The sequence below is a fragment of the Cervus canadensis genome, chromosome 31 (assembly GCF_019320065.1).
Source record: "Cervus canadensis isolate Bull #8, Minnesota chromosome 31, ASM1932006v1, whole genome shotgun sequence".
NCBI lineage: Eukaryota > Metazoa > Chordata > Mammalia > Artiodactyla > Cervidae > Cervus > Cervus canadensis.
In genome coordinates, this window is record NC_057416.1 from 6,769,678 (window position 1) to 6,796,787 (window position 27,110).

The 27,110-nt window shown below is 41.4% G+C and overlaps 1 protein-coding gene across 2 annotated transcripts in view; it reads right to left on the reverse strand.

The window, feature by feature from the left end:
- GPM6A (glycoprotein M6A) overlaps positions 1 to 20,146 on the reverse strand; it is a 236,780-nt gene extending 216,634 nt beyond the window's left edge. The window contains exon 1 of one of the 2 annotated variants that reach the window (XM_043454432.1): positions 19,955 to 20,146. In XM_043454432.1, the coding sequence (XP_043310367.1) occupies positions 19,955 to 19,958 (4 nt within the window). In that variant the 5' untranslated portion in view covers positions 19,959 to 20,146. Of the gene's footprint in view, positions 1 to 19,374; positions 19,495 to 19,954 lie in introns of those variants that run through there. The other variant, XM_043454434.1, reaches the window with a different exon arrangement.
- Positions 20,147 to 27,110: the final 6,964 nt, after the last annotated feature.

The following is a 27,110-nucleotide window of genomic DNA, read 5'->3' on the forward strand; positions in this document are numbered from 1 at the left end:
GTTACTTCCTGGGCACAAGGGGGGCGGGGAGGTGGGCGGAGCCGAGCCCCCCCCCCCCCTCCCCCCCCCCGTTCCATACTTGAAAAATATTTCCAGTCAGAAGACAGTCATGTGCAGTGTAACTGACCTAAATTCTCCCTGCTGCTACTATTCATTCTCCCTTCCTTTCACATTATGATTCCCTGCATATGCTTTATTCTCCATCAGTTCATTCGGAGAACCCTAGCTTTGCTCTAAAATTTATTTTAAAAGCCACAGTGTTTTTAGATTTGTATCAGATGCAGCTACTAAGCTCTAGAAATTTTGTTTCAAACTTTCTTCAGCCGGAAAGGCATTCACAAACAATATTCCAGTGTATCTTACTGCTACTAACAACAAAACATACAGAGAATCTGCTCCAAAACCATTTTATCTGCATTAAGATGCAAGATCTTTGATGACGGTTAAGTTCATGTGGTAATTATTTCTAGCAAGATCTACAGATAGAAACAACAACAGCAAAAAAGAAAAAAAAATTCCTGAACATGGGATTTTAAAATATGAACATATTCACTTGCAAACTGTTTCCTTTACCAATAATCCTTTTAAATTTTCTTTGAAATCTCTGTTATTGAAAACTGACAGTTCAAAACTTTTTAAAAATGACATGGGATTTGTTGAAGACAAATCTGGAATCCACACTGCCTAGGCAGAAAAAAGCAAATGAAAAAATATCTCCCTAAAACCTTCCATAATTTAAGAAAGTATAACTGGTGTATATATGTTTATATATTCTAAGAAATGAGGCCTTTGCATTATTGATACTCAATATAATCCCTGTGCCCAACAAGTGCTGAATGGGGAGTTGTGAAAATGAAAACCTCTCGGGTAGAACAGATGTCACCGTTATTCCCTTTGTTCATCTGGAAGATGAGTATAAATGTTTCTTCACAGCTTTTCTTTACTTATTGGAAGTCTACAGGGACTTGAATCTCAGACTCAAAACCTCCCTCACGCGGTTATTCTATTTCCTCCATAACACATTTTTTGTTCAAACTAGAAAAAAAAGTAGAACAGTTCATTACTCTTCCAAAGTGCTTTTATCTTGAGCTGAGACTAAAACCATCTTCAGCTGATTACACATATTTCTCTGGACACTCCAGACACAAGCCTCCACTCAACATTATCTTCAGAGGCAAGTATGTGGTAGGGTAAACGGTGCTGATCAAGGACGCATCAGAACATCTCAAACAAAACTGCGGCTTCCATCAACCCTGAAAACATCCGTGTTCTCACAAGAGCGGAGCCTTGCCCAAGGATTCACAAAGAGGAACAGAAAATATGGTATCAAAGATAACAGCAGAGAGGCTTCTCCTGTCTCCACTAGGGAGGTCAGACAGTGTGGTGAGAGGCCGAATGACAGCGGGAAGACCCTGCTCTGCCTTTGATCAGCTGCATCACTTTGGGTAAGCCTCCTGGCATCAAGCTCTACGCTACAAAATAAGTGCTTTGGGACTAGGATCTTCAAAGAACATTTGTAGATCTCATAGCTCCAGGGTCTAACTATCCATATTCTATAATCTGATATTTAAAGAGATTGCTCCCTGATAATACAGTGGAAAATAAAAATACAGGACACTTCCATTATCTTTGTTTCTGGGCTTTTTTTCTTTTTTTAACCTATGCTAATACCTCTGCTTGATTTTTTCTCACTTTTTTTTTTTTTGTGGTTTGGCACACTCCTTCCCATTCTTCAAACCCTTATTCAAAGTTTCCTTCATTGATAATGAAGGGAAAATGAGTCATTCCATTCTCTATGCTGGGTAGCAGCTACCTCTGTTAATACTGTTAATACTGATAATATCATGAGCAATAATATCTATAATCCTTATATATTATTGTCTTTGGGTACAAAGGGCAGTAGTTAGTGCTAGGCACAACAGGAATGAATGGGCTAGCACATGACTATCATCTGACTATTAATGATACCAATACGTCTGTGAAGACAAAATGTGTGCATAACAGTGAAGAGCCGTCTCAAAACGATGGTAAAGCACAGAAGCAGACAGGTAAAGAAACGTCACAGCAAAATTAACAGGACTTAACTTTATACATAGAGAAGCTTCTAAAGTTAGGTCAAGGATTATAGACATACATACATACAACAGACTATTCAGTTCAGTTCAGTTCAGTCGCTCAGTCGTGTCTGACTCTTTGTGACCCCATGAATTGCTATTACTCAACCATTAAAAAAAATGAAATAAGGCCATTTGTAGCAACAAGGATGCATCTAGAGATTGTCATATTAAGTGAAGTAAGTCAGAGGAGGAGAAACATTATGAAATCCCTTACCTGTGGAATCTAAAATGCAATGATACAAATAAACTTATTTACAAAACAGAAATGGACTCACAAACTCAGAGAATGATCTTATGGTTGCCAGCGGGGAAAGAACATGGGTAAAGGACAGTTAGGGCGTTTGGGATGGACATGTACACACTGCTGTATTTAAAATGGATCATCAACAAGGTTCTACTGTGTAGCGCATGGAATGTGGTGGCCTGGATGGGAGGGGAGTCTGGGGGAGAACGGATATGTATGGCTGAGTCCCTTCACTGCTCACCTGAAACTATCACAACATTGTTCACTGGTTATACTCCAACATAAAGTAAAAAGTTTTTTTTTTAATTTAAAGAAAGATTAGACAACATTGGGACCACTGAGCCATGAGTGGACACACAGTGCCCACTCCAGGTCTTCATACCTAAAGCAATCCAACTTCACCGAAGTTTACCCCACGAGGAAAAGTTTAGTCTTAAAAGAAAAACCTGCAGGATCCAAGAAAGATTTCCCTTCTCATGTAGTCCCCAAATGAATTTCACAGAACCTTAGAATACGGCTTTGCTGCTTGGGCTGCTGTTGTTTTCAGGGCCCATCTCACTGAAGCCGCGATTGATGTGATCAAGTCAAAAATACACAGAAAACTTACAAACTATCACAGGAAAGAAAGTGAAAGTGTTAGTTGCTCAGTCATGGCCAACTCTTTGCAACCCCATGGACTAGAGCCCGCCAGGCTCCTCTATCCATGGAATTCTCCAGGCAAGAATACTGGAGCTGACTGCCATTGCCTTCTCCAGGGGATCTTCCCGACCCAGGGATTGAACCTGGGTCTCCCGCATCACAAGCAGATTTACCTCTGAGCCATGAGGGAAGTAGATCACAGGAAAAAATAAGTCAATTAAAAGGGTCAAGTAAATAATTAAAATCATTTCCGACTCAATCATACATGCTAATGAGCTCTTGGGACAGGATGAATCAACGAAATTTTCAGTTAATCCCAAACCACAATTAATTGCAATTAAAAAAAAAAAATGACTGCTCATTCCTCAGAATGGTGGTTCTGAAAGAACGCTGGGAAGGTCTGATTCAGCTCCTGTGTCCTCCCTCTTGGTGGAAGTGCTAATGAGCCATGGAATGGCTATGAGGAAGCCAGAGATGAAACAGCAAATGTCTCCCAACTGCGCCACACAAGCTCTTACTACTGTTTACGCTGCATGGCCTCTGCCTTCTGGCATGAAAACTGCCTGTTGAGTAGATCTTTCATTCTGTTTTGTCCCTTTCAGATTCACCCTGCACAACCGTGACCTTGTCAAACTCCTGTTTAAATCCCTCAATGGCTCCATGTTGCTCTCAGAATAAAACTGAAATGGACCAACATGACCCGAAGGTCTGTGCCACATGGACCCCACTTCTTCCTCCAGACATCGCTCCCTTCATGCTATCTTTATATACCAACCTGAACTACACTGAGTTCCCTGAAGTCCACAGCCTCCCAGGTCCCCACCTTCAGCCTTCATACTTGTCTAGAATTTTCTGCTCCTCCAAGACACATTAGCAGGGGGACAGGCTCTGAGAAGTGGCCACTGGTCCGCGATGCTTGCATCTGAGTAAGTCAGTCCAATACAGAACTGAGATAAAATGCCCCCTTGGAGAGATCAGCTAAGATCTTGTTCTCCAAGATGGCTATCAGTAGTGAAAGAACTAACATTTTCAGCTCCATCTCCCAGAGCATTTGTCTTCGATCCAAACTTGAGTGACTAATAAGGGTTATTTTTTACTGGATCCTGTCAAATATTGATGCCTGGGCTGCAATTATCTACTTGTGTTTCTCCCCCATTAGTTCATGAATATCTGTGATACCTCTAACCATGTTTACTTCCACCATCATTATATTTTCAGCTCCTAGAAGACTTCCGGGCACACAGTAGGTACACAGTGTCTTTCAATCAATATTTATTTAGTGAGTAAATGAATGAAAAAACAATATCACAACCCAAACTCTTCAGCATTGCATTAATGCCTCTAGAGGTTCAGTTCTTATCAGTTTCTAGCCAACTCTTTAGAAATAGTTAAACTCTTTAACTGCACATGAAAACAAAAAATTTTATTTAGTTAATTTATCACTTGATCTTAGGTTACTGTTTACTTTTATTCAATAAAAAGATTTATTAGTCAAAGATAAAGTAATATAATTAGAGTCACAGAGTCTTAGTACTTTATTAGGTGTCTATCTGGAAAATGAACTATGCAAAAATAATACTAAATTGATTTCTGTATAAAAGGTGCTGAGGTAATCTAAAATGATTCTGATTCATTCACTGAAGTATTAGAAATAGAAGATGCTTCTTTCCAAAACCATGGTAATAGTTGCTTTGAAGCCCTCACATGCACTAAGAATTAAAACAGGCTATTCACATTTGAAAATTCAGTGATTTAGACTTTTTAATTCAGACTTGTCATCCAATTTTAATAAATCATCTTAAGATACTTTACAGTGCTGCCTTTTACCAGTTTGGGGGTTTTTTACTTAAGTTTCTAACTCACTGTCTGTGGTTTATAATACGACGTCTCTCAAACTAGTTTCTTATGTCAAAAACATCCTTTTGTTCACTGCAAGCAATGAAATAAACCAAATGTTCTAGTAGGACATTGCAATTCAGAACCAGAGGTATGTACCACACAAACTCAGTAAGTCAAGGTTTACAACAAGAAGCACCAATTGTCATAGAGGCTTGACTGTGTATAGAGAGAGAGAAGGGTAACATGGTAGTAAGCTCCACTGGCCGAATCCTGCCACCAGTCAGGGACTAGGCGTTCACACAGAACCCACTGCTGCTCCTCATCACTGTGACCCTAGGAGTAATGCAGAACTGCCACAATGAGAAGCCATGGCTCAGAGAATACCAACATGTTACACAAACTGCATAACCAACACGCAGAAGTACCTAGACTTAAAACAAAAACAAACAAAAAAACAGAATTGAATAAAATCAGGAAAATAAAACAAACATGAACTTCTGCATTTCCTAATATGATTGGATATGAGGACCTTTACATAATTAACCACTGGAGACTACCTGGTTCCTTAAAATCATTAAATCCTCTGCAAACTGAAAGACTAATATGCTCATATATTCATTGAAATCAGTTTTAAATACTAAAATAATATTTCATTCTTTGGATAAATGATTGACAGACAAATCAAAGAAACAGATTTTTAGAACAGCTTGAATAATTAATGACCAAAATTAATCACATCTGAGACAGGAGAATTCATCAAAGTTACACTTTAGAATATGATATGACTATAAAAAATCAGAATGTGCTAATAATGGGAATTCCAACCATGAATTGAGAAAATTTTCATATCTTCAATATTCCTACATAATAAAAAATATTCACATAAAACCAACTGCTTGTAGTATTTTATTTAGCATTATCTCTTGAGAGTTTTGTCAAATGTTATTAAATAAAATAAGCAACTTCAATGCTTTGAATTTAAAATAATAAAAGCCTTATTGCTCTTTAATAATATCTTGGAATGAGGGGTTTAAAATTTGCTTGATGAATGCATTCTATACAGATGGACTTCACATGTTCTGATTTTTAAGATTATCCCTAGACATCTTTTGAGCAGTCTTAATCTTTAGCTTATTCCTAATACTATGTCCTATCCATAAAAGCCATAGTTAATCAGTTTATCCCTAAGAAAACATATGACTACACTGTGCATTGGTTTTGAAAAATAAGCACCAAGAGCTTCCCTGATAGGTCAGTTGGTAAAGAATCCGCCTGCAATGCAGGAGACCCCGGTTCGATTCCTGGGTTGGGAAGATTCGATGGGGAAGGGACAGGCTACCCACTCCAGTATTCTTGGGCTTCCCTTGTGGCTCAGCTGGTAAAGAATCTGCCTGCAATTCGGGAGACCTGGGTTCAACCCCTGGGTTGAAAAGATCCCCTGGAGAAGGGAAAAACCCACTCCAGTATTCTGGCCTGGAGAATTCCATGGACTACAGTCCATGGGGTCGCAAAGAGTCGGACACGACTGAGCAACTTTGACTTTCACTTTCTTTCATCCACAGTTTCCTGTATGATAGACTTAAAAAAATTAAGACTAAAGACTTAGTAAGACAAACTTACTTTCACAGTTTTATTTGTGTGTATGTCCACACTCACATATGTTTATATGTATTATCTCTTAGTCTGACATTGTTAAATTATTTTCATATGTTGTTGTTATTTAGTCACTCAGTCCTGTCTGACTCTTTTGTGACCCCATGGACTGTAGCCTGCCAGGTTCCTCTGTCCATGGATTTCCCAGTCAAGAATACTGGAGTGAGATGCCATTTCCTTCTCCAGGAGATCTTCCTGACGAGGGATCAAACCCATGTCTCCTGCATTGGCAGGCAGATTCTTTACCATTGAGCCACCAGGGAAGCCCTTTATTTTAACAGATTTTTAATAGATTGGGTCATTTATTCTTCTGAACTTCAGGTGGTCCAGGGTATTACTATTGCGTCTACAAATAAATAAAATACACTAACTGAAGCTCAGGGAGCTCAGATCACCTTCCCAAAGCAGTGACTCCAGGAACTGGAAACAGACTTTTCTAAGTCAAAAAATGCAAAAAAGTGCCATGAATTTGCCACGAAAGTTTATTTGTTCAGATTCACTTAGAAATTAATGAACTGGAGAATACAAAATTCTATTCAAGTTGACTTCAAAAGTAAAATAACATAACCTTTTTTCCTCACCATTAACCCATTTGGGAGAAGCTTAAACTTTATATGCCTCTAAAAGAGTCCTTATGTCAAGAGAAATTACAAATATACATGACTTGTAAAAAAAGAAAGAAAATTTTCTATTCATATTTTATATCATAGTAGAATTTAATACCAAAAATTAATTACTCACCAAATCTACCTTTCCCTAGAAAAATAAAATAACTCTTCTCAATATAGCATGGTCAAGTGCAAAATGTCCTGAGTCTTTGTTGAAAATAAAACCTGAGTATTTGCTGTCATTGTAGCAAGTTCAATGAACTTCTTGTTATTGCTGGATATGTTTATCTTTGTAACCCAAGCAATGGTACCCAACAACTTGGCACTTAATCATTTTAAAATTAAAAGATTAAGTCCACTGAAAGCCTAATTATGAAAGCTGGAAGAAAAAAATAGGGGGAAAAGGAGTGCAAATAATTTCAAGCTTAATACACAAATAAACCTTGGAAAGGAATGCTTAATTAACTCTATGGTGTTGTTCTCCAAGAAAAGAATATATTCATTTTCCCTAGGAAATTAAACTTTTCTGTAGTTAGATATTCAAAGACTAAAGAAACTTAATTGAGATTCTTAGAAGATAGTAAGCAGGACTTGTTGCTATGACTCCAACAACCAGCATGCAGCTTAATCAGCACCCATGGCAATCACTGGAGGAAATGGCTATTTTAGTTCTTAGTTTTACTTCTAAAGATGCAGGGATCAAAACTGAAATTTGACCTAGAAGCTGTCATGGTTCTAAAGCTGCATGACAAAAGGCTTGGCAAGTGTTAATAAGAATTGGAAAACAACAACCGACAAAGCAGTCAGATTTCTCAAACTTTCAAGACAGTAAAGTGCAGCAGACCAGCCAAGAGCCTAACGGCCAAAGCTTACACCCAGTGTACCGTGATGGGCATCCTCACTGCTCTAGTCTGTTGTCAAGGATCAAAGACGCGATGTTTTCTCATACTGAACACCCAACAAACAAACAGTGAGCTATAGCCACTGGGATGGAAGAAGCAAGCCAGTGACCAAGAAAACAGAAGGACCGGCTGGACTTGAGAGCAAACAGCTACCTGCACCTCGATTCTGCCGTCTGCGATGGAACTGAAGGATGAGGGTCAAGTCTGCTGGTGCTTCTGAGCAGTCAGAGGTAGAGACACGCGGCCCGAACACACCTGCTCCCAGAGCTTCGCCTGCATGGAGCTCCACATATGCAGAAAGCCGCAGTGGAAAATGAAAAGACATCCTTACAGATACCCAATTAGTCTCTGGAAATTCACCTATCCAGAACTCTTTAATTATATAGTGTTTCATTTTAACTATGTTGCTTTGGATCAGTCCCTAACACAGAAGATGGGAGAGAACTGAATGAGCCTTTTAACCCCAAGGATATAGTCTTCTTCAAAGATTCAAAGGGAGGGGACATATGTACACCTGTGGCTGATTCACTTTGCTGTGGAGCAGAAACTAACACAACATTGGAAAGCAACTATACTTCAACAAAAATTAATTAAAAATAAAATAAATAACTTTATAAAATAAAAAAGGTTCATCATTTTGAACTTTAAAAGCCAAGGAAAAGCAAAAAAAAAAAAAAAACAGAGTGGCAAAAAATAGAAAGGAGATAGAAGAAAGACCCAGAATTAGGGAGAAATTTAAGGTATTAAGAAAAAGGATCTTTCTTCTTTGCCCTTCATCTCAAATCATGCACAATAAGTATAAAGACATTAAAAAAGGAGACAATACTGCATAATGCTAAATAATTAGGGATTTAAAAAAAACTATTATATCCTCTCATTATCAATACTTAACTAATCACATTCTTTGATATCAAAAGTTTCAAATTTTTAATTTTCAACTTAGTTTGAATAGTGCAACTGTCCATTAAGTTATAATCTGTAATTAAATACATTGAATTATTTCATTCATAATTAAGTGGATGTCCTAACATCTCTGAGTCAAATTTTTATAAATGTCTGATTATATCACACAGTCAATGGGAAATTGGACCTTAAGAGCTTGTTTGAAGGTTCTGTTTCTAAGAAGAGAAGCCAATTGCATACTCTTAGTAAAACACTCTTTCATCTGGAAAGTTTGCCATCTTGAACAGTTTCTAGGGAAAACCATCTGGGTAGCAGGAACTAACAGAGCATTCCTCTGGACAGGTTGACCCACACAGCAATCCTGAATCCTTGGGTTGACCTAAGTCATACCAGATCATCCTCGTACTTATTGACGTGGGTTATATGAAGTTTAGTTCATTAGCAAGTTCCTGAATTGAGAATATTTTGTTTGTTTATGTTGGTTCTTGATGGTTTCATCCTCTCTTTCATCAGAACACCACCTTCCGGTTGGTATTATAACTGAAAGTTTCTCTTCTCATTATCTCTTCTGATTCCTTCCTTTCTGCTACATCTGTAACTAAATCTGATAATTTCCCTATCACTCCCTGGCTGAAAGGCTACAGTTGCATGATTTTGCATTAGAACCATTTTTTCAATCCTTATATGAAGACTTCCTCCCATCTATGCTGCAGTGATCCAGGTTCTTGGACAAAAAAACATTTCCAAAGGGTGCTTGGGGCTCTGGGCCATGACTGAATAGAAGGGGAGTAATGATGTTTATGCTGAAGCTGAAGCTCCAATACTTTGGGCACCTGATGCGAAGAATCAACTCCCTGGAAAAGACATTGAGATGCTTGGGAAAGACTGAAGGCAAAAGGAGAAGGGGGTGGCAGAGGATGAGATGGTTAGATAGCATCACTGACCCAGTGGACATGAATTTGAGCAAACTCCTGGAGATAGTGGAGGACAGAGGAGCCTAGTGTGCTACAAGTCCATGAGGTCACAAAGAGTTGGACACAACTTAGCAACTCAATGACAATGATGGGCTAGCGCAGAGGGAAATCAAATGAGGTAGCCAGGGCTCAGAGGACAATGAGCGGGTTTAGAGGTGGAGTACCAGAGTGAGGGGCAGAGGGTAAGATGCTGTGACCAGCAGACCCTGCTTTGCCCACTGCTGGGCCCCATTTTCAGGTGTTCTACATGATTGGAAGCCCTTGGGTGCACAATGGGAATCACACTCTCCAGAGCTGTGGATTATTACTGATGCCATAGCAAGACTGGTTTTAATTTAGACACTCAGCAAATCCCACATAATGACAAAATCCAGGGGTGAGTTATGAGAACCTGCATCAAGGGAGGGTGGGGAGGGTGGAAATGACTAATCCCAAAAGGGTCGAACACTCTCATAAGCTCTGGGGGGACATCACAGAAGAGCTGACGACGTGTTCTGCAAAGGAACGGGAGTGGCAGGAAGTCAGTCAGTCAGCTGCAGCGGTCAGTCAGAAAGCCAAGCAGACAAACAGCCTGAACATCAAAGAGACAGACTTCCATGAGGGTGGCACTCCATGTCCCAGTCCAGAGGTCATGGCGGGGAGGGTGCGTGGAAAAATGCATAGCAGAGAGCTGGAGGGGGAGCAGACTCAGGTGGGCCCCGAGCACACTCAGCCCACCTCCATGGCGCTGGCCACACCTCCACTCCTCCTTCTGACAGAATCACACAAGCCCAGATTCCCTTCACGGTCCCTCACTCAAAACACCGCCCTGGATGAATGCAGCCTCCGGGGGTCTCTCCCATTCTAGACCGATGGCTTTAGCAATTATTGCATTAGTCTGCTGCTGCTGCTGCTAAGTCATTTCAGTCATGTCCGACTCTGTGCGACCCCACAGACAGCAGCCCACCAGGCTCCTCTGTCCCTGGGATTCTCCAGGCAAGAACACTGGAGTGGGTTGCCAGTTCCTTCTCCTTACATTGGTCTAGATTTCCATTATCTAATTTTCTCAAATTCTCAGCTGGTTTTCTATGCATGTGAGTTTCGTATCTCCCAATTAATATACAAGTACTTTTGGAGCAGACAGGAGAATCTGGGCTTTATGCATCTTTTGCTGTCATGATGTGTAGAAGGGCGGGCATGTTTGGTCAAATCAATATTAAAACACACTTAAGAGGCTGCTTGTTTTGGAAGGAGTACTCTTCAGTTTTTTACTTTCTTAATTTTTTTTCAGCTTTGATGAGGTATAATTGACAAACAAACTTGTAAACATATATATACACACACATATATAAAATATTTAGCATGGTGATATAGGTATACATTGCGAATGATGACCATGACTAAGTTAATTAACACATCCATCACCTCACAAAGTTACTTCATTTTCCATGGTGAGAAGCTTAAGATCTACCCCCTAATAACTTCAGGTATACAATATAGAGTATTATTTTACTATGGAAGTGTTGGTGGCCTTAGGTACAATGATTCTGTGACAATGATGATTTTAACATGAGGCAATGAGGTTGTTGTCGTTCAGTCGCCAAATCGTGTCCAACTCTTTGCAACTCCATGGACTGCAGCACTCCAGGCTTCCCTGTCCCTCATCATCTCCCAGAGTTTGCCCAAGTTCATGTCCCTGAATTGGTGATGCCATCCAACTGTCTCATCCTCTGTCACCTCCTTCTCCTCCTGCCCTCAATCCTTCCCAGCAGGGAAAGACCCTTTCCCTGGGTCTTTTCCAAGGAGTCGCATCAGGTGGCCAAAGTATTGGAGCTTCAGCTTCAGTATCAGTCTTTCCAATGAATATTAAAGGTTGATTTCTTTTAAGACGGACTGGTTTGATCTCCTTGCTGTTCAAGGGACTCTCTAGCACCACAGTTTGAAAGCATCAACTCTTCATCACTCAGCCTTCTTTATGGTCCAGCTCTCATATCGTACATGACTACTAGAAAGACCATAGCCTAGACTATACAGACCTTTGTCAGCAAAGTGATGTCTTTGCTTTTTAATACACTGTCTAGGTTTGTCATAGCTTTTCTGCCAAAAAGCAATCTTCTAATTATCATTGGTATTTTTAAATTGTTTTTACCTCCTTTAAGTTTAGTTGTCACTTTACCTACCTCCCAGTTAAACAGGATGTATGTATCATGTTATATAAAAGGAATCCTATTAAGGTAATGCTGAGAAATGGTTGAAACTAAATAATAACACTAAGTAGTGATTGCTGCTTCATTTATACCTAAGGAACCAATTACTTAAAAATTGGGTACTTATATTAATAGTTGCTCTGGATTTTTCTTCTTTAGAGACTTCTCACCCTGAGTTTAATTTCTCATCTATAATTAACAAAATTGTATTCTTTGTAAATTTTTCTTTAGGAAGGAAAGAATCTGTAAAACAGTGACAATAATGGATCTCTGTCACACATATATGTAGCATCTCATTGTGAATTTTTTTCCTTTTTGTCCTATTTCCTATAAAAACTGAAACAGGACTGCAGAAAACTCCCTTAGTATCCAACATCTGTCATTTGTGCTTCAAATCTAGATTGAAGTAGATAGCTGACTTATCTCAGTAACAGAAAATGTCTATTAAAATAAATATATTACTGTGTATCATTAGATTGGCCAAAAAGTGCATTCATGTTTTCCCATAAGATGGTTAAGGATAAAATGCATGTGAGATGATAACAGGCAGTGAAGCTGGAGAGGACCAATGGGCCAGTAAGAACTGTGCTTGCATGGGTGCTTGGATCATCACATGGGGTGATTTGGGAGGAGACCAGGTCGGGGAAGTAACTGGCAGTGAAAAAACCACCAACATCCAGGCTGGAGCGGGTGAGGACCCAGGACGAGACAGTGTGGGCATTCAGAAGTGTGATGACACCCGGTCAGCAAGGCCAGGTACACTGGAGTCATCAAGAAAAATAAAGAGAAGGAAGCGGGCAGAGGAAGAGAGGAGGGAACCAGTCAGACTCAGGAAGGAGGAATTCCATCTTGCAGGCATTGAGACTGAAGCCCCAGAGGGGCAGGTGGGTGGACACCGCGGACACTTGCACACACAGAGCCAGATTTATGTGCACATAAGTAACGCTTGAGACCCTGAGACAGGAAACCATCAGTAATTTTCTGGGGAAGAGTTACCGCCATCCCATCAACAGGCTAAGGTGTGACTGGTACGATGGACAGAGGAGCTCAACAGAGACTTAGGCTAAGTCTCAGCAAGGCCCTGGTGAGGAGAAGCAGCGTCACGGACTCAGATAGCCTGATGGGGGACAGAGGCTTCTGGAAGAGCCAGTTCTCCAGGCGTGTCCCAGGCTTCATCCTCAACACTGGCTGAACCTCATGAGAGAACTGCAGGTCCACCTCTCAAGCCCAAAGCTTCTGATCTCAGATCTTGGCAGTGGGACCCAGAAATCGGTACTTAGCATATTCTCCAAATTATTGTATTCAGACAATAACCTTAGAGACTCTAGAACAACATGTCTTACAGAAACAGCCAGAGATATTGATTTTGCTATCATTATATAGTTTGGGTGTATCTCAAATATTGTAGAGAAAGTAGTGAGTGAGTATTCTGATGGGTTGTCTTAACAAACTAAAGAATTTAACTCCATGTCATCTTACCTTCTGAACTCCTCAGGCACTATTCCAGTTCTGTTGGTTATATAGGTCAGGCCTTTATTTCTTGTTGAGATGTTCTGTCTGTCCATCATGTCATGAGTACCGAGCACAGAGCATGTGGCTTCGTATTATCTATCTCATTCCCTCATCTCTTGTCAAACAGTCGAAAATAGAATGACCTCAAATCAGTCAGGTTGCAGCCATCAGAATCTAATTCTTTTTTAAGATCTCTAAGTTTCTAGGTTGAAACTAATTCTGTTCTTGACTTTAAACCCATCTCATTTACCCTAATTTTTCTTTGTTTTTCAATCATCTAAGGAGAAAGACCTATATTTTTGTAACCATAAATGTCAGCTCTCTCTCTAATTAAAAAACGTAAAATGAGACTTACACTTAAAGTTTTAATAAACTGAATGTTACATATTTAATTTAGAAACATATCTTTAAAAAAAAGGTATAGTTAAGACTACACTTATTTTTAGTTGCACCATACCAACTGTGTATTTCGTACAGTCAACACATTCTTGAAAAATAAAGCAATCTTCTGAACTGTTCACTATAAAGTACTTAGTTTAGTGTGACAAGAAGATATTGAATAAAGGATTTATACATTTCAATTTATGACAAACTCAAAGTTAGGTAAACTAAACAGTAATTTACAATAGCCTTAGAAACTTCTAGTTGAAATTAAAATAAGAAATATCAGCTGATTGTATTTGAAATTATTCTGAGCAGAGCTTACCCCAGCATTTCACTAACACACTTCCACCCAGGCATGAACTTCCACACTCAAATGTTTTCCTGTGAAACTTCAGTGTGACTATCTGGACGTCTTTACAGTTCTCACGAAAGTATCAACCCTTTATCACACGTGTTTCAGAAATTTGCTGCATGACACAGGGAACTCAAACCTGGTACTCTTTGACAGTCTGATGGGGTGGGAAGTGGGAGGGAGATTTAGGAGGGAGGAGGTATATGTATACCTATGGCCGATTCATGACGATACATGGTAGAAATCAACATAATATTGTAAAGCAATTATCCTCCAATTAAAAAATATTTTTTTAATTTTAATAAAATATCAAATTTTCAGAGGTAAACCTGATGATGTCTATATAGTAAAACACATTTACCAGGCATCTCTTAGGAATGAGCTCAAGTAGCTGGCTACCACACTTCCTTCTCTCCTTGAACAGGCATGCTCCTCCCTTGAATCTCCCTTGAACCACTGAATCCTCAATGATTTCTGTGAGCAGTAGCATGCAGCAGAGGTGGTGCTCTGGGACCTACGAGGTTCTAGGTTATAAGAGGCCTTGCAGCTTCTGCCTAGGTTTTTCCCTAGAACACTTTTCTAAGGATGTACCCTCTTGGAACCCAGCCACCATGCTGCAAAAAGTCCAAGCCACTTGCAGGCAGCCCCACCTGAACTCCCAGCCAGTAGCCAGCATCCACCATCAGCTACAGGTGGGAGCCACTTTAAGCGAACAGCCCAATCAAGTCTTCAGATGCCTGACCCCCAGCATATACTGAACTGCAAGGCAGGAGACCTCAAAAAGAACTGCTCGGCAGTAAAGTCCACAGAACCATAAGAGATAATGACAAACTGTTTTAATTCACTAGTTATAAGGATACATGGTATGCAGCAAAGATAATCAAAATATTAATTTATCTTTCTCTGCTCAGCATCAAACTTTTATAATTTTCTAAGGCATATAACATACTAGGGGGCTTCCCAGGTGGTTCAGTTCAGCCCAGTTCAGTCACTCAGTCCTGTCCGACTCTTTGTGACCCCATGGACTGCAGCATGCCAGGCCTCCCTGTCCATCACCAACTTTCAGAGTTTACTCAAACCCATGTCCATCGCATCGGTGATGCCATCCAACCATCTCATCCTCTGTCGTCCCCTTCTCCTCCCACCTTCAATTCTTCCCAGCATCAGGGTCTTTTCCAATGAGTTGGTTCTTCGCATCAGATGGTCAAAGTATTGGAGTCCCAGGTGGCGCTAGTGGTAAAGAACCCACCTGGCAATGCAGGAGACATAAGAGACACAGGTTCACTCCCCGGGTTGGGAAGATCCCCTGGAGGAGGGCAATCCACTCCAGAATTCTTGCCTGGGAAGAATGGACAGAGGAGCCTGCAGTCCTCTGGGCTCCTCTGGCAGGCCACAGTCCATAGGGTCGCAAAGAGTTTGCCATGACTGAAGCAACTAAGCACAGAAAAGTACATAACACACTAGAGGCCAACTGACCCTTCAAAAGTTTCAACTAGTAGTTAAGCATCTTTAAAATATTCTTGGTTGGCTTCAAGAAAATAGTTCAAGCTTATCTTTTTACATGTTTTTATTAATTATTAATAATTATTATTAAACAAGATCTGAGCTACACAAATGTATAGAATCATGCATGACCCTTCATCAAACAAAAGAGAAAACAGGATCCCCAGTGCCTGCATAATCCACCTAAAGATTATCATTTGCTTCTCCGACTTCAAATCCTGGCTCTCTGTACCTTGTTCATAACTACCTCTAGGGGGTCATACTTTCCTGAAAAAAAAAAGTATGAATTCGAGATGATACCATGTGTCATTATTCTTGGCTTAAATTTGCAAATAATTTTCAGATCCTTAACCAAGATCCTTTTTACTGAAACTGAATGACATCAAAAGATTTCCATCTGATGTTCTCCTCTTGTCAAAATTTGTGGACTCCTAGATCTAACACTGAATGTTAAAGATGTCACACTTCACTGTTCTAATTTCAGGGCACTGATACATGTTATGTGGTTGATATTTCTCTTCCTGCAGATAGTGTTTATCCTCCTTCCCTTTCCCTCAACCAGCCCTCCATATACCTACCTGTTCACCTCCAAACAGGTAGGTAATTTATTACATAGATTTACCACTCACCAAAGGTTGGTGACCTTCTAACCTTTATTTTCCTTCTTATTCTTGTGCTCTGATTAATTTCTGACTATATGTTTCCAATTTACTAACATATGTGTTAACATGTTTAGCCATCACCATTTAATTAACATCTCAAAAATGAAATTTATCTTCTGTCCAAAGCATCTGGAAAATAAACCATCTGTTTTATCCTTTAAAAATCCTATCAAGGGACCTACTATATCCCCAATCCTCAAGATTTCAAATCTCCAGAAAATGCTTCTTATTCATCCTCCTTTTTATCACTTAATTTCCTAATTTTAGGCTTTTCTTTAGAAATACCATTCATCCCTCTTTCTTTCTCCATTTCCACTAGTGCTACTATTTCACTGCGACTGGTTCTCTCCTAATTTATCTTTTATCGTAAACAACACTGCTCAATTTGTCTTCTTGAAACACTAATTTCACTACAATTCCTCTCTACTCAAGAACATTCCATGATTTCCTTTTTCCTATTATATACATTCTAAATTCCTCTGGTTGCTTTTGAAGGCCATCCAAAATCAAGTCTCATCCTGCCAATCCATTCTGTCAATCCATGTCTTATTGCTCCCTGAAATTCTTTCAGCCCTGCTCAGGGATCCATTATTCTATCTGGAACACCTGTCTCCTTCCCAAATCCTCCACATCCCTTCAAATATCACCAGGTTCAGAGCCACTCCCTCCATGAAACATTCCATAATATATTCTGTATAATGTTCACCCTCACTTTTGAAATACAACAAAGAGCACTGAGGGATGTGGTGAGAGGAGAAATTTAAAACATTCCCTACCTGTCTCACACCGGAGCCTGCGATTTCATAACTAGTGGCTATGCAGGTTCAAGTCAACCTTTCAGCTAAAAAATAAATTCTCCTAGCAATGAGTTAGTCCCACATTTTTTCAGTATGAAATGTTTCATCATATCCTTTGTGCAGAGCAAAACTTGGGGGTAGACAGGAAGTCAGCTGCATACCTTGATAAGCTGAAGACATCACTGAGAAAATAAAATAAAAGGAGGAAGCAAGGGATACCAAAATCTCAATCTGCCTACTTAGCAAATAATGTGGGTTTTTGTTTTTTTTTTGAGAAATAGCCTTGTGCATTATAAATATGATAACTATCAATTATTCAGAATATTTTGATTAACCAATTACTTTCATCCTTCCATGATGCTAGAGCATGGATTTCTTCTTGTGAATCAAGCAAGAATTGATGGCTATATTCACCCCCACAGCACCATCTTCCTTCCTTGAAATGATACATTTCAGTTGTCATGACACCAGGAAAAGATGGACTTATCCTGCTGGCACATTCAGGCATTCAGCTACACTGCTTTCCCTCTTATCCCAGCAATTTGGACGCCAATGCTAAATCCTCACCCCCCTACTACCTCTAAATAAAAGAAGTGCTAAGTAATGAAGTTCTGTGCTTTTCACAAGTGAATTAAAAGATGAGGAGAGAGATGACCTTAAGTGACCAAGTGTTTTCTCTCTCTAGTTTCTGGACAGATTTCCTTCCTTCCTTCCTTCCCTCATGCTGCCCGCCCCTCCTTCCAGGGCCTTTGCTATGTGTGGACCGCGCGTCTGGGTCTCTGTCCTGAGCTCTGGCCTCAGACCCTCACTCCCAGGCCACCCACTCCTCCTTTCCCCTGCCGCCCCACCCACTAGGTTCTCACCTGCTTCCTCAACCCACTCTCTCCTACTAGCCATCTGACAGCTCCGTGAGCTTTTAGTGACCTCAATCACAATAAGAAAAGGCAGTCCATTCATGGCAGAAAAAGGAACAGACAAATTTCAACTGTCAGTTTACAGGTAGGATAGAGAAGTTCTAAGAATCAGAGACTAAATTCAGTCTGATCAGAGGGGTTCAGGGGCTAACCCCACCTCCTCTCCAGGAGAACCCTCTCCTGTAACCTGAGATCCTGTCTAATTTGTTGAGGTAAAAGCCAAGACCTACCATCTTCATTATAGTTTGGAAATGCAAGCTGGGGAAATAATTAACTTCAAAATTATGTGCACCTTACCCTTGGATAGATAGTCCACTCAAGCCTAAGGTCGCTCTTCCTGGAGACTTTATGCAGTATACAAAACAGCATCTTAAATGCTTTCAGTGAAGTGAATAGATTACTTCACTGAAAGTCAATTATGTTGGCTTTTCCGTTTATGAGAGCTTTCCCCTCTATGTATTATTCTAACAAGAGTTTATATGACCATGGACAACAAGAGAAAGAAAGCCTGAAACACATTCTGCCACGCTTGGTAAAAAAAGAAAAAAGTGCTTTATCTTTCCCTTTTAAATGGAACATTTTCCTTCTGTTTCAGAAAACTTTTTAAAGACAGCTCATGCTGCAGATTATTTGCAAGACTAGTTTATTCACAGGCCCTTAAAAATGGGACTTTTTAAAACTTTTCCAGAGTCATGCAACAGACTATGAATGTCTTGACCACAATTAACATTCATAGGCAAAAATGTCCTCAGCTTTCTCTGTCCTCCTTTCTTCCAAGTTGGCCAGCGTCTATAAACCCCACCGATTAGCAGTCAGAGCACCCCCTACCCCTCGAGCCTGTGGGAACTTAGGAATTTCCACCCGAGCACGTCAATCCCCAAGGCCTCCTTCACTCTGGAAGAAATCCTCACAACAAAGGGCAAAGGGAGAGGCCGGAGGAGGGGCGTAATGGACTTGGCCGAGAAGAAACGGGAACACAGGCACTGCAGGGTCAGTCCGGGCTGCCCGCCGGTCCCTAATCAGGAACCACGAAAAGCGGCCGCGCCGGCGGCTCCTTGGACTGCGCTTGCGGGATGCGTGGTTCCAGCCCTCCGCCCCCCGCGCGCGGCTCCGAGCTCTTCTCCCGGGACGCCACCTCCTCGGGCACCGGTCCCCGCACCGGGTCCCCCCACCCCCGCCACTCACATCCAGGTGCCGCCCCTAAACTCCAAAGCGGAAGGGGGCGCGGGGGGCACTCGGTCTAGAAACTTGAGCGGAGCGGCGCGCGCGCACCCCAGCGCCCTGGGACCTGGACCGAGTCGCGCCCCCCTCCCACTGGCCCGTCTCACCCCGAAGCAGGTCAGCCTTCAGCCTCAACTTGCAGCCTTTTGCGCAACGATGGCACTCGGTGGAGGCGGAGGCTGGAAAGTGTCCCTCCTCGCCCTGCCCCGGCGCCTTCCCGCACGCAAACCGGACCGAGTGGAAGTTGCACGAAGTCCCCACTCCCCGTGCCCCGTCTCGGCTTGCTCCTGGGGCGCACGTGGGGATAGCCCCCCAGCCTCGAACTCTGCGGCCCGCCCCCCCGTGACGCCTACGCGCGGCGACCCCTCTGGAGCGCGGTCCTCCCCCGGCGCCCACCTCCGAGGGCCACCCCGTTCCCCCGCCTGGCTCCCGGAGAAAAGTCCACAGACTGCTGCGGGGAGGTGTGCAATCCCAGGCCGGCCGGCCGACACCCGCTTTCTTCCCGAGGCCGAGCCCCGGGGCGCCCCGCGGGCTGCACACTCACCCATGGCGCCGCGTCCCGCTGCCCGGCGGCCCCTCCAAGCGCTGGCGGCCGACGCAGCGCGGGCCCGAGAGCTCCGCGCGCCTCTCCTGCTCCGCGCGCCTCGCGAGTGACAGCCTCGCCCCTCCCAGCGGAGCCGGCTCCCGGGGCTCCTGGCACCCGGCGGCCGCGCAGACCCCTCCCTCTTCCCACCTGCTCCGCGGACAACCGGCTGTGGCCTCGCGGTTCCCGCCGCTCCCCTCCCCGGCCCCGTTTCCCGCCCTGATCACGTCCACTTGGCCGGCCACTTGCAGACACCTTCCCCGTTGTTGAATACACATTACACACGCGCCCCGTCTCAGGGCACACGGATGACCTGGTAGCCAAGATCATAACCCCTAACCTGGAAACCCAAACCAGGAAAGCTGATTCCAGAGGAGTTTGATAAGATGATTTCCCTAAATATCTTCTCTTGCTTTCAGTATACCAGTTTTTCCCTTAATAACAATGTTAAGGTAACAGGAAGAGAAAGTTCTCCCATAAATGTGTCTCTCTCTTCTTTCTTCTATGTTACATATGTTTGTTTCTGTAACCTGGCAAGGCTGTAAAGTCCCTCCCTGCCACACACACATCACAATATGCACAAGTCACCTGGAAAATAAATGACTTAGTGCAAGAAGCAGTGATGGTGCTGGAAAAGCACTGAGCTTCCCAACTGGAAGGACTAGGTGGTGATTCCTGCTCTACTACTAATACACGGCGACTCAGTTTCCTAATTTGTAAAATGAAAGATCTGGAAAAAGTGATCTCTAAGGTCCCTTCAAGCTAAAAAAAAAAAAAAATTATGTAATTCTTCGGGTTATTGGCCTAGTTCTTACAGGATCCATGGTGGAGAGTTATTTCAGTAAGTCAGTCCCCGAAGTGTCTTAAGCTACTTTTTCATACAGGACACACCCTAAAATACACAAATCTATGCCATAAACAAGCAGAAGAATGAAATAAAGTACATGGTTACTAACCTCCAGGAACATTGCTAAATAATGGAGAAGACAATATGAAAAATAATTAAGAGCATGTTTGGCAGAAAAACATGAAGAAATGCTGAGCACATCGTTAACATGGCATAGAAATGTTTGCACAGCTATTCTTCAGGTAATGGAAGAGACACGCTCCTGGAAGGATATTGCAAATGCATTTCAGTTAAATGGAAATAGAAAGTTGTTCTTATGGGTGGGGAAAGGAAGTAGTCAATAAAAGTTAAAAGTGTGCAATATCCCATTGAGAAATGCATCACCCTTCTGGAAACTGACTAACATGAACTGTAATTATACTGGATCTATGAAAGATAAATGATGAATGTTTGGAGATTAATTCATAAGTACAGCTTTTGGGGATAACCACGATGGTGTGGTCACTCACCTAGAGCCAGACAACCTGGTGTGTGAAGTCAAGAGGACCTTAGGAAGCATCACTATGAACAAAGCTATTGACGGTTATGGAATTCCAGTTGAACTATTTCAAATCCTAAAAGATGATGCTGTTAAAGTGCTGCACTCAATATGGTAGCAAATTTGAAAACCTCAGCAGTGGCCACAGGACTGGAAAAGGTCAGTTTTCATTCTACTCCCAAAGATAGGCAATGCCAAGGAATGTTCAAACTACCACACAATTGCACTCATTTCACATGTTAGCAAGGTAACAGTCAAAATCCTTCAAGCTAGGCTTCAACATTACATGGAACCAGAACTTCCAGATGTTCAAGTTGGATTTAGAAAAGGCAGAGGAACCAGAGATCAAATTGCCAACATCTGTTGGATCATAGGAAAAGCACGGGAAATCTAGAAAAACATTGATTTTTGCCTCATTGACTACACGAAAGCCTTTGACTATGTGGGTTTTCCACAATAAACTGTGGAAAATTCTTAAGGAGATGGGAATACCAGACCACCTGACATGCCTCCTGAGAAACCTGTATGCAGGTAAAGAACCAACAATTAGAACCAGACATGGAACAACGGACTGGTTCCAAATTGGGAAAGGAGTGCATCAAGGCTGTATATTGTCACCCTGTTTATTTAACTTACATGCAGAGCACATCATGAGAAATGCCGGGCTAGATGAATCACAAGCTGGAATCAAGATTGCCAGGAGAAATATCAATAACCTCAGATATGCAGATGACACCATCCTAGTGGCAGAAAGGAACTAAAGAGCCTCTTGATGAAGGTGAAAGAAGAGAGTGAAAAAGTTAGCTTAAAACTCAAGATTCAGAAAACTAAGATCCTGGCATCTGGTCCCATCACTTCATGGCAAATAAATGGGGGGGAAATGGAAACAGTGATAGACTTCATTTCCTTGGGCTCCAAAATCACTGCAGATGGTGACTGCAGCCAAGAAATTAAAAGATGCTTACTCCTTGGAAGAAAAGCTATGACAAACCTAGACTGCATTTTAAAAATCAGAGACATCACTTTGCTGACAAAGTCAAAGTTACAGCTTTTCCAGTAGTTCCGTATGGATGTGAGAGTTGGACCATAAAGAAGTCTGAGCGCTGACGAATTGATGCTTTAAAACTGTGGTGCTGGAGAAGACTCTTGAGAGTCTCTTGGACTGCAAGGAGATCAAACCAGTCAATCCTAAAGAAAATCAGCCTTGAATATTCATTGGAAGGACAGACGCTGAAGCTCCAATACTTTGGCCACCTGATGCGAAGACCCTCATGCTGGGAAAGATTTAGGGCAGGAGAAGAAGAGGGCAAGAGAGGACAAGATGGTTGGGTGGCATCACTGATTCAATTGACATAAGTTTGAGCAAATTCAGGGAGAACAGAGAAGCCTGGCATGCTGCGGTCCAGAGGGTCACAAAGAGGCAGACACGACTGAGGTGACTTCGCATATAGTACCTATATTATATATCCTGTTAGTCTTGTCTCTGTGGAGCCCTGACTAATACAATTCACCAACTAACTGGTCATCATAAAGGGATCAAAACACAGTAACAGATAAAAGTTGCCAATGACCAATAAATGTTTATGGATAACATTGGCACATTTTGATTGTCCTCAAAGTTAAAATTTTTTTCATATTTACTTTCTTCCCAGAGTTGCAAAACAAATTTTAAGATATTTTAAAGAATGTTTGACATTGATCTAAATGAAAAATTAGGAAATATGGCCATAACCCATAATTTTATCCAAGAGTGATAGGTGACGTAGTACATTGTAAATTAACACATGTACACGTTATATAAATAAGCACAACCAACGCCATTTTACAAATTCACACAAAAATGTTTAAGAAATCACTGAGGCCCTTTAAAAAGTAAAGTGTGAAAGGCAGAAGTTAGAATGATTTGTGTGAGAGGAAACGTAGATCCTGCACACAAAATAAGCTCATTAAACAACATGCCATTCTACATGCCCCAAAGGATATGGGAAAAGTTAAGAAATTTCATTTTCAATCTGTTGTGAAATGTGGTCCAGTTACCAGAAGCAAATGAGACGTAATTTTTTCCACCAATGAAGCAGTTTTGTATGTGGTTCAATTTACTCTAGATATCATAAAGATAAAAATGACTTGAAAATATTTTTCTAGTGTGAACAAAACTATATTTCTCTTCCAGACTCATAGTACTTTGGCATCGTTTTGTCGTTTCTTTGTGTTCAGATTATTTTCCCATACAGGGCAGTACCGAGTGCTGAGCAGAGTTCCATGTGCTACACAATATGTCCTTATTAGTTATCTCATTTACAAACAGTAGTGTGTATAGTATGTATGTGTCAATACCAATCTCCCAATTTATCCCTCCTTCCTCTTTCTCCTTTGTAACCATAGTTAGTTTTCTACATCTATGACTCTACTTTTCTGCTTCTGTTTTGTAAATAAAATTTAAAAAAAACTTTCAGAATTCCCAGAAAGAAATCAACATATCTGTAGCATAATAAATTACTTCAGGACCTTGGAAACACAACAGTTAAAATGCAATTAAAATGAGATCTACTCTTAATGTAGAAGAAACAGACACTTCCTTGCGTATCTAACACTCCTGCTGTGAGCTATACACTGGGGAGGTTTGTTGTGTGTGTGGCCATGGAGCCAGCCTTCAAAGCCCCGTTTAAGCCACATCACCCCAGTCACACCTTGTATATTTCTTTAATGAATATAAGCACTTCCTAGTTACTTTGTTCATTTGCTTCTTTGGAGAATCCTGGTATTATGTTTTTACTGCAACATTTCAATTGATACTATCTTTTGTGTCGATAGACCTAAATATGGTTTAAATTTATCCTGAGCCCTTTCACCTAGGTAATCAGGGCAAGGAGTGACATGTGTATTAGAACATCCAAGTCTTATCAGGATGGATCTCCTGGAAAGGTCAGATCAACCGTAAATAATAGTCATGTATTGTAGTACCTACTATGTGTGGCAGAAAGTGAAGAAGAACTAAAGAGCCTCTTGATGAAAGTGAAAGAGGAGAGTGAAAAAGTTGGCTTAGAGCTCAACATTCAGAAAACTAAGATCATGGCATCAGGTCCCATCACTTCATGGCAAATAGAAGGGGAAACAGTGGAAACAGTGGCTGACTTTATTTTTCTGGGCTCCAAAATCACTGCAGATGGTGACTGCAGCCATGAAATTAAAAGATGCTTACTCCTTGGAAGGAAAGTTATGACCAACCTAGACAGCATATTGAAAAGCAGAGACATTATTTTGTCAACAAAGGTCCATCTAGTCAAGGCTATGGTTTTTCCAGTGGTCATGTATGGATGTGAGAGTTGGACCATAAAGAAAGCTGAGCACAGAAGAATTGATGCTTTTGAACTGGGGTGTTGGAGAAGACTCTTGAGAGTCCTTTGGACTGCAAGGAGATCCATTCTGAAGGAGATCCATTCTTCAGTCCATTCTGAAGGAGATCAGTCCTGGGTGTTCATTGGAAGGACTGATGTTGAAGCTGAAACTCCAATACTTTGGCCACCTCATGCGAAGAGTTGACTCATTTGAAAAGACCCTGATGTTGGGAAAGATTGAAGGCAGGAGGAGAAGGGGATGACAGAGAATGAGATGGTTGGATGGCATCACCAACTCAATGGACATGAGTTTGGGTGAACTCCAGGAGTTGGTGATGGACAGGGAGGCCTGGCGTGCTGCAGTCCATGGGGTCTTAAAGAGTCGGACACGACTGAGTGACTGAACTGAACTGAACTACGTGCTAGGTCCTTTGCATAAACATCGTGTATGTAGGTCTTCCCAGGACTCTGAATTCAGTGTATTATTACTATTAATTTACAATTAATAAACTGTAATTTATTACAGGTTATTAATTGTAATAAATTTCTACATGTTTCTACATTTCTAAATTCTGCTAATTTCTACATGTGGAAGCCAAGTCAGAGCATTTGTCACATAGCACAGTGAGGCTCAGATCCTCCAGTGATTCACAGGTCTGGGAGAGACCAATCAGTGGCATTCTTAGCAGAGTTCCAAGGACAAGATCCAAACACAATGGTGAAGTCTGAATTAAGGAAAGGCCTTATTAAACAGACCTAATTCCTGAAACCACCAAACAGCATGAGTAGCTTTTGATTCTGTAAACTGGATGGTAAACATCTGGACCAGAGTTGAAAATGACAACAGCACTTCAGAGCAGCATGGGATGTCAGAAACTGTCTGATTTACAACATACAATTCCCCCACCACCATTTCATCTTCTATTCTGAGGCCAAATTTATCATCCAAAAAACGTGAATCTGGTTATGTAATTTTCTGATTTAAGATTCTTTACCTAAATGTTAAAATAAGACAAACATTGTACAGTTAATTTTTACTGGAGTATAGTTTATTTACAATGTTGTGTTAGTTGCAGGTGTATAGCAAAGCCAGTCGGTTATACATAAATCTACTCTTTTTTATATTCTGTTCCCATTAAGGTCATTACAGAGCATTGCGTAGAGTTCCCTGTGCTATACAGTAGGTCCTTATTACTAATAAGGCATTACTAAAATAGATAAAAGTTATCTATTTTATAAACAGTAGCATGTGTATGTCAATCCCAAGGAACCTATTTGCAAAATAGAAATTGAGTCACAGATGCAGAAACCAAGCTTATGGTTACCAAGGGGAAAAGAGTGGGGAGAGGGACAAATCAGAAAATTAAGAAAACATTTCCAACAGCATAGAGGGGACGTGGTGCTGTGGCGGCCCTCCGCTCGGCTCTCCAGTCTCAGCTCTCGAGGTGGTCATTCCTCACGTCAGTCCTCACGCTAACCCTGCACATCACTCTATATGCATGCAGGCTCAGTGGCTTCCCTAGTTTCAGTCGTGTCCGACTCATTGCGACCCCATGAACTGTGGCCCACCAGGCTCCTCTGTCCATGGGATTCTCCAGGCAAGAATACTGGAGTGGATTGCCATGCCCTCCTCCAGGGGATCTTGCCAATCCAGGGATCAAACCCACATCTCTTTCGTCTCCTGCACTGGCAAGCGAATTCTTTACCACTGGGCCACCAGGGAAGCCATCACTGTTAAGGTTCCTGTAATTTGCCATGTTTTCTCTCTTTTCAGACCTTTGAATATGCTATCCCTTTGGCTTAAAACAACTCTTTCTCCCAACAAGTCTCCTCTCCTACTTTGCTCTGTAAATATCTACTGTCTGGATTTTGCAGCTTGGATACAGGGGCTGTTCATGACCTGGAGACTTGCACACACCATCCAAATGCTTCAAGCACAGCCTGTCTTCCCATCACAGGAACTGCAGTTTCATTTCAAACTGTCTGAGTCTCTATTAAACTACAGGCTCTGGGAGGGCAGGAACCAGGGTTCTTCTCAGCACTGTGCGCCCAGCATTAGGCATACTGCTTGATGCATAGTAGGTGCTCAACATTTTAACAGAAATTTTACATACATACACACACACACACATACAATCTCTATCACAGACATACAAGATGTTTTGATTTGATGATCTCCCATCCTCCAGCTTTTGTATAGGAAAACACTGCTGCCCAGAAATCTTAAGTAATTTACTTTAATTCATGTTTTATTAGTGCTTTATAAGCACAAATCTCAGTCCACAAAATCCAATGCACAGAAAAAGTTTTATTTTCTAAAAGTTAATTTGGCAGCAACTTAAATTTAAATTCCCTTAGAATGGATGGCAGGCCACTTGACCTTGAGGGTCCCAA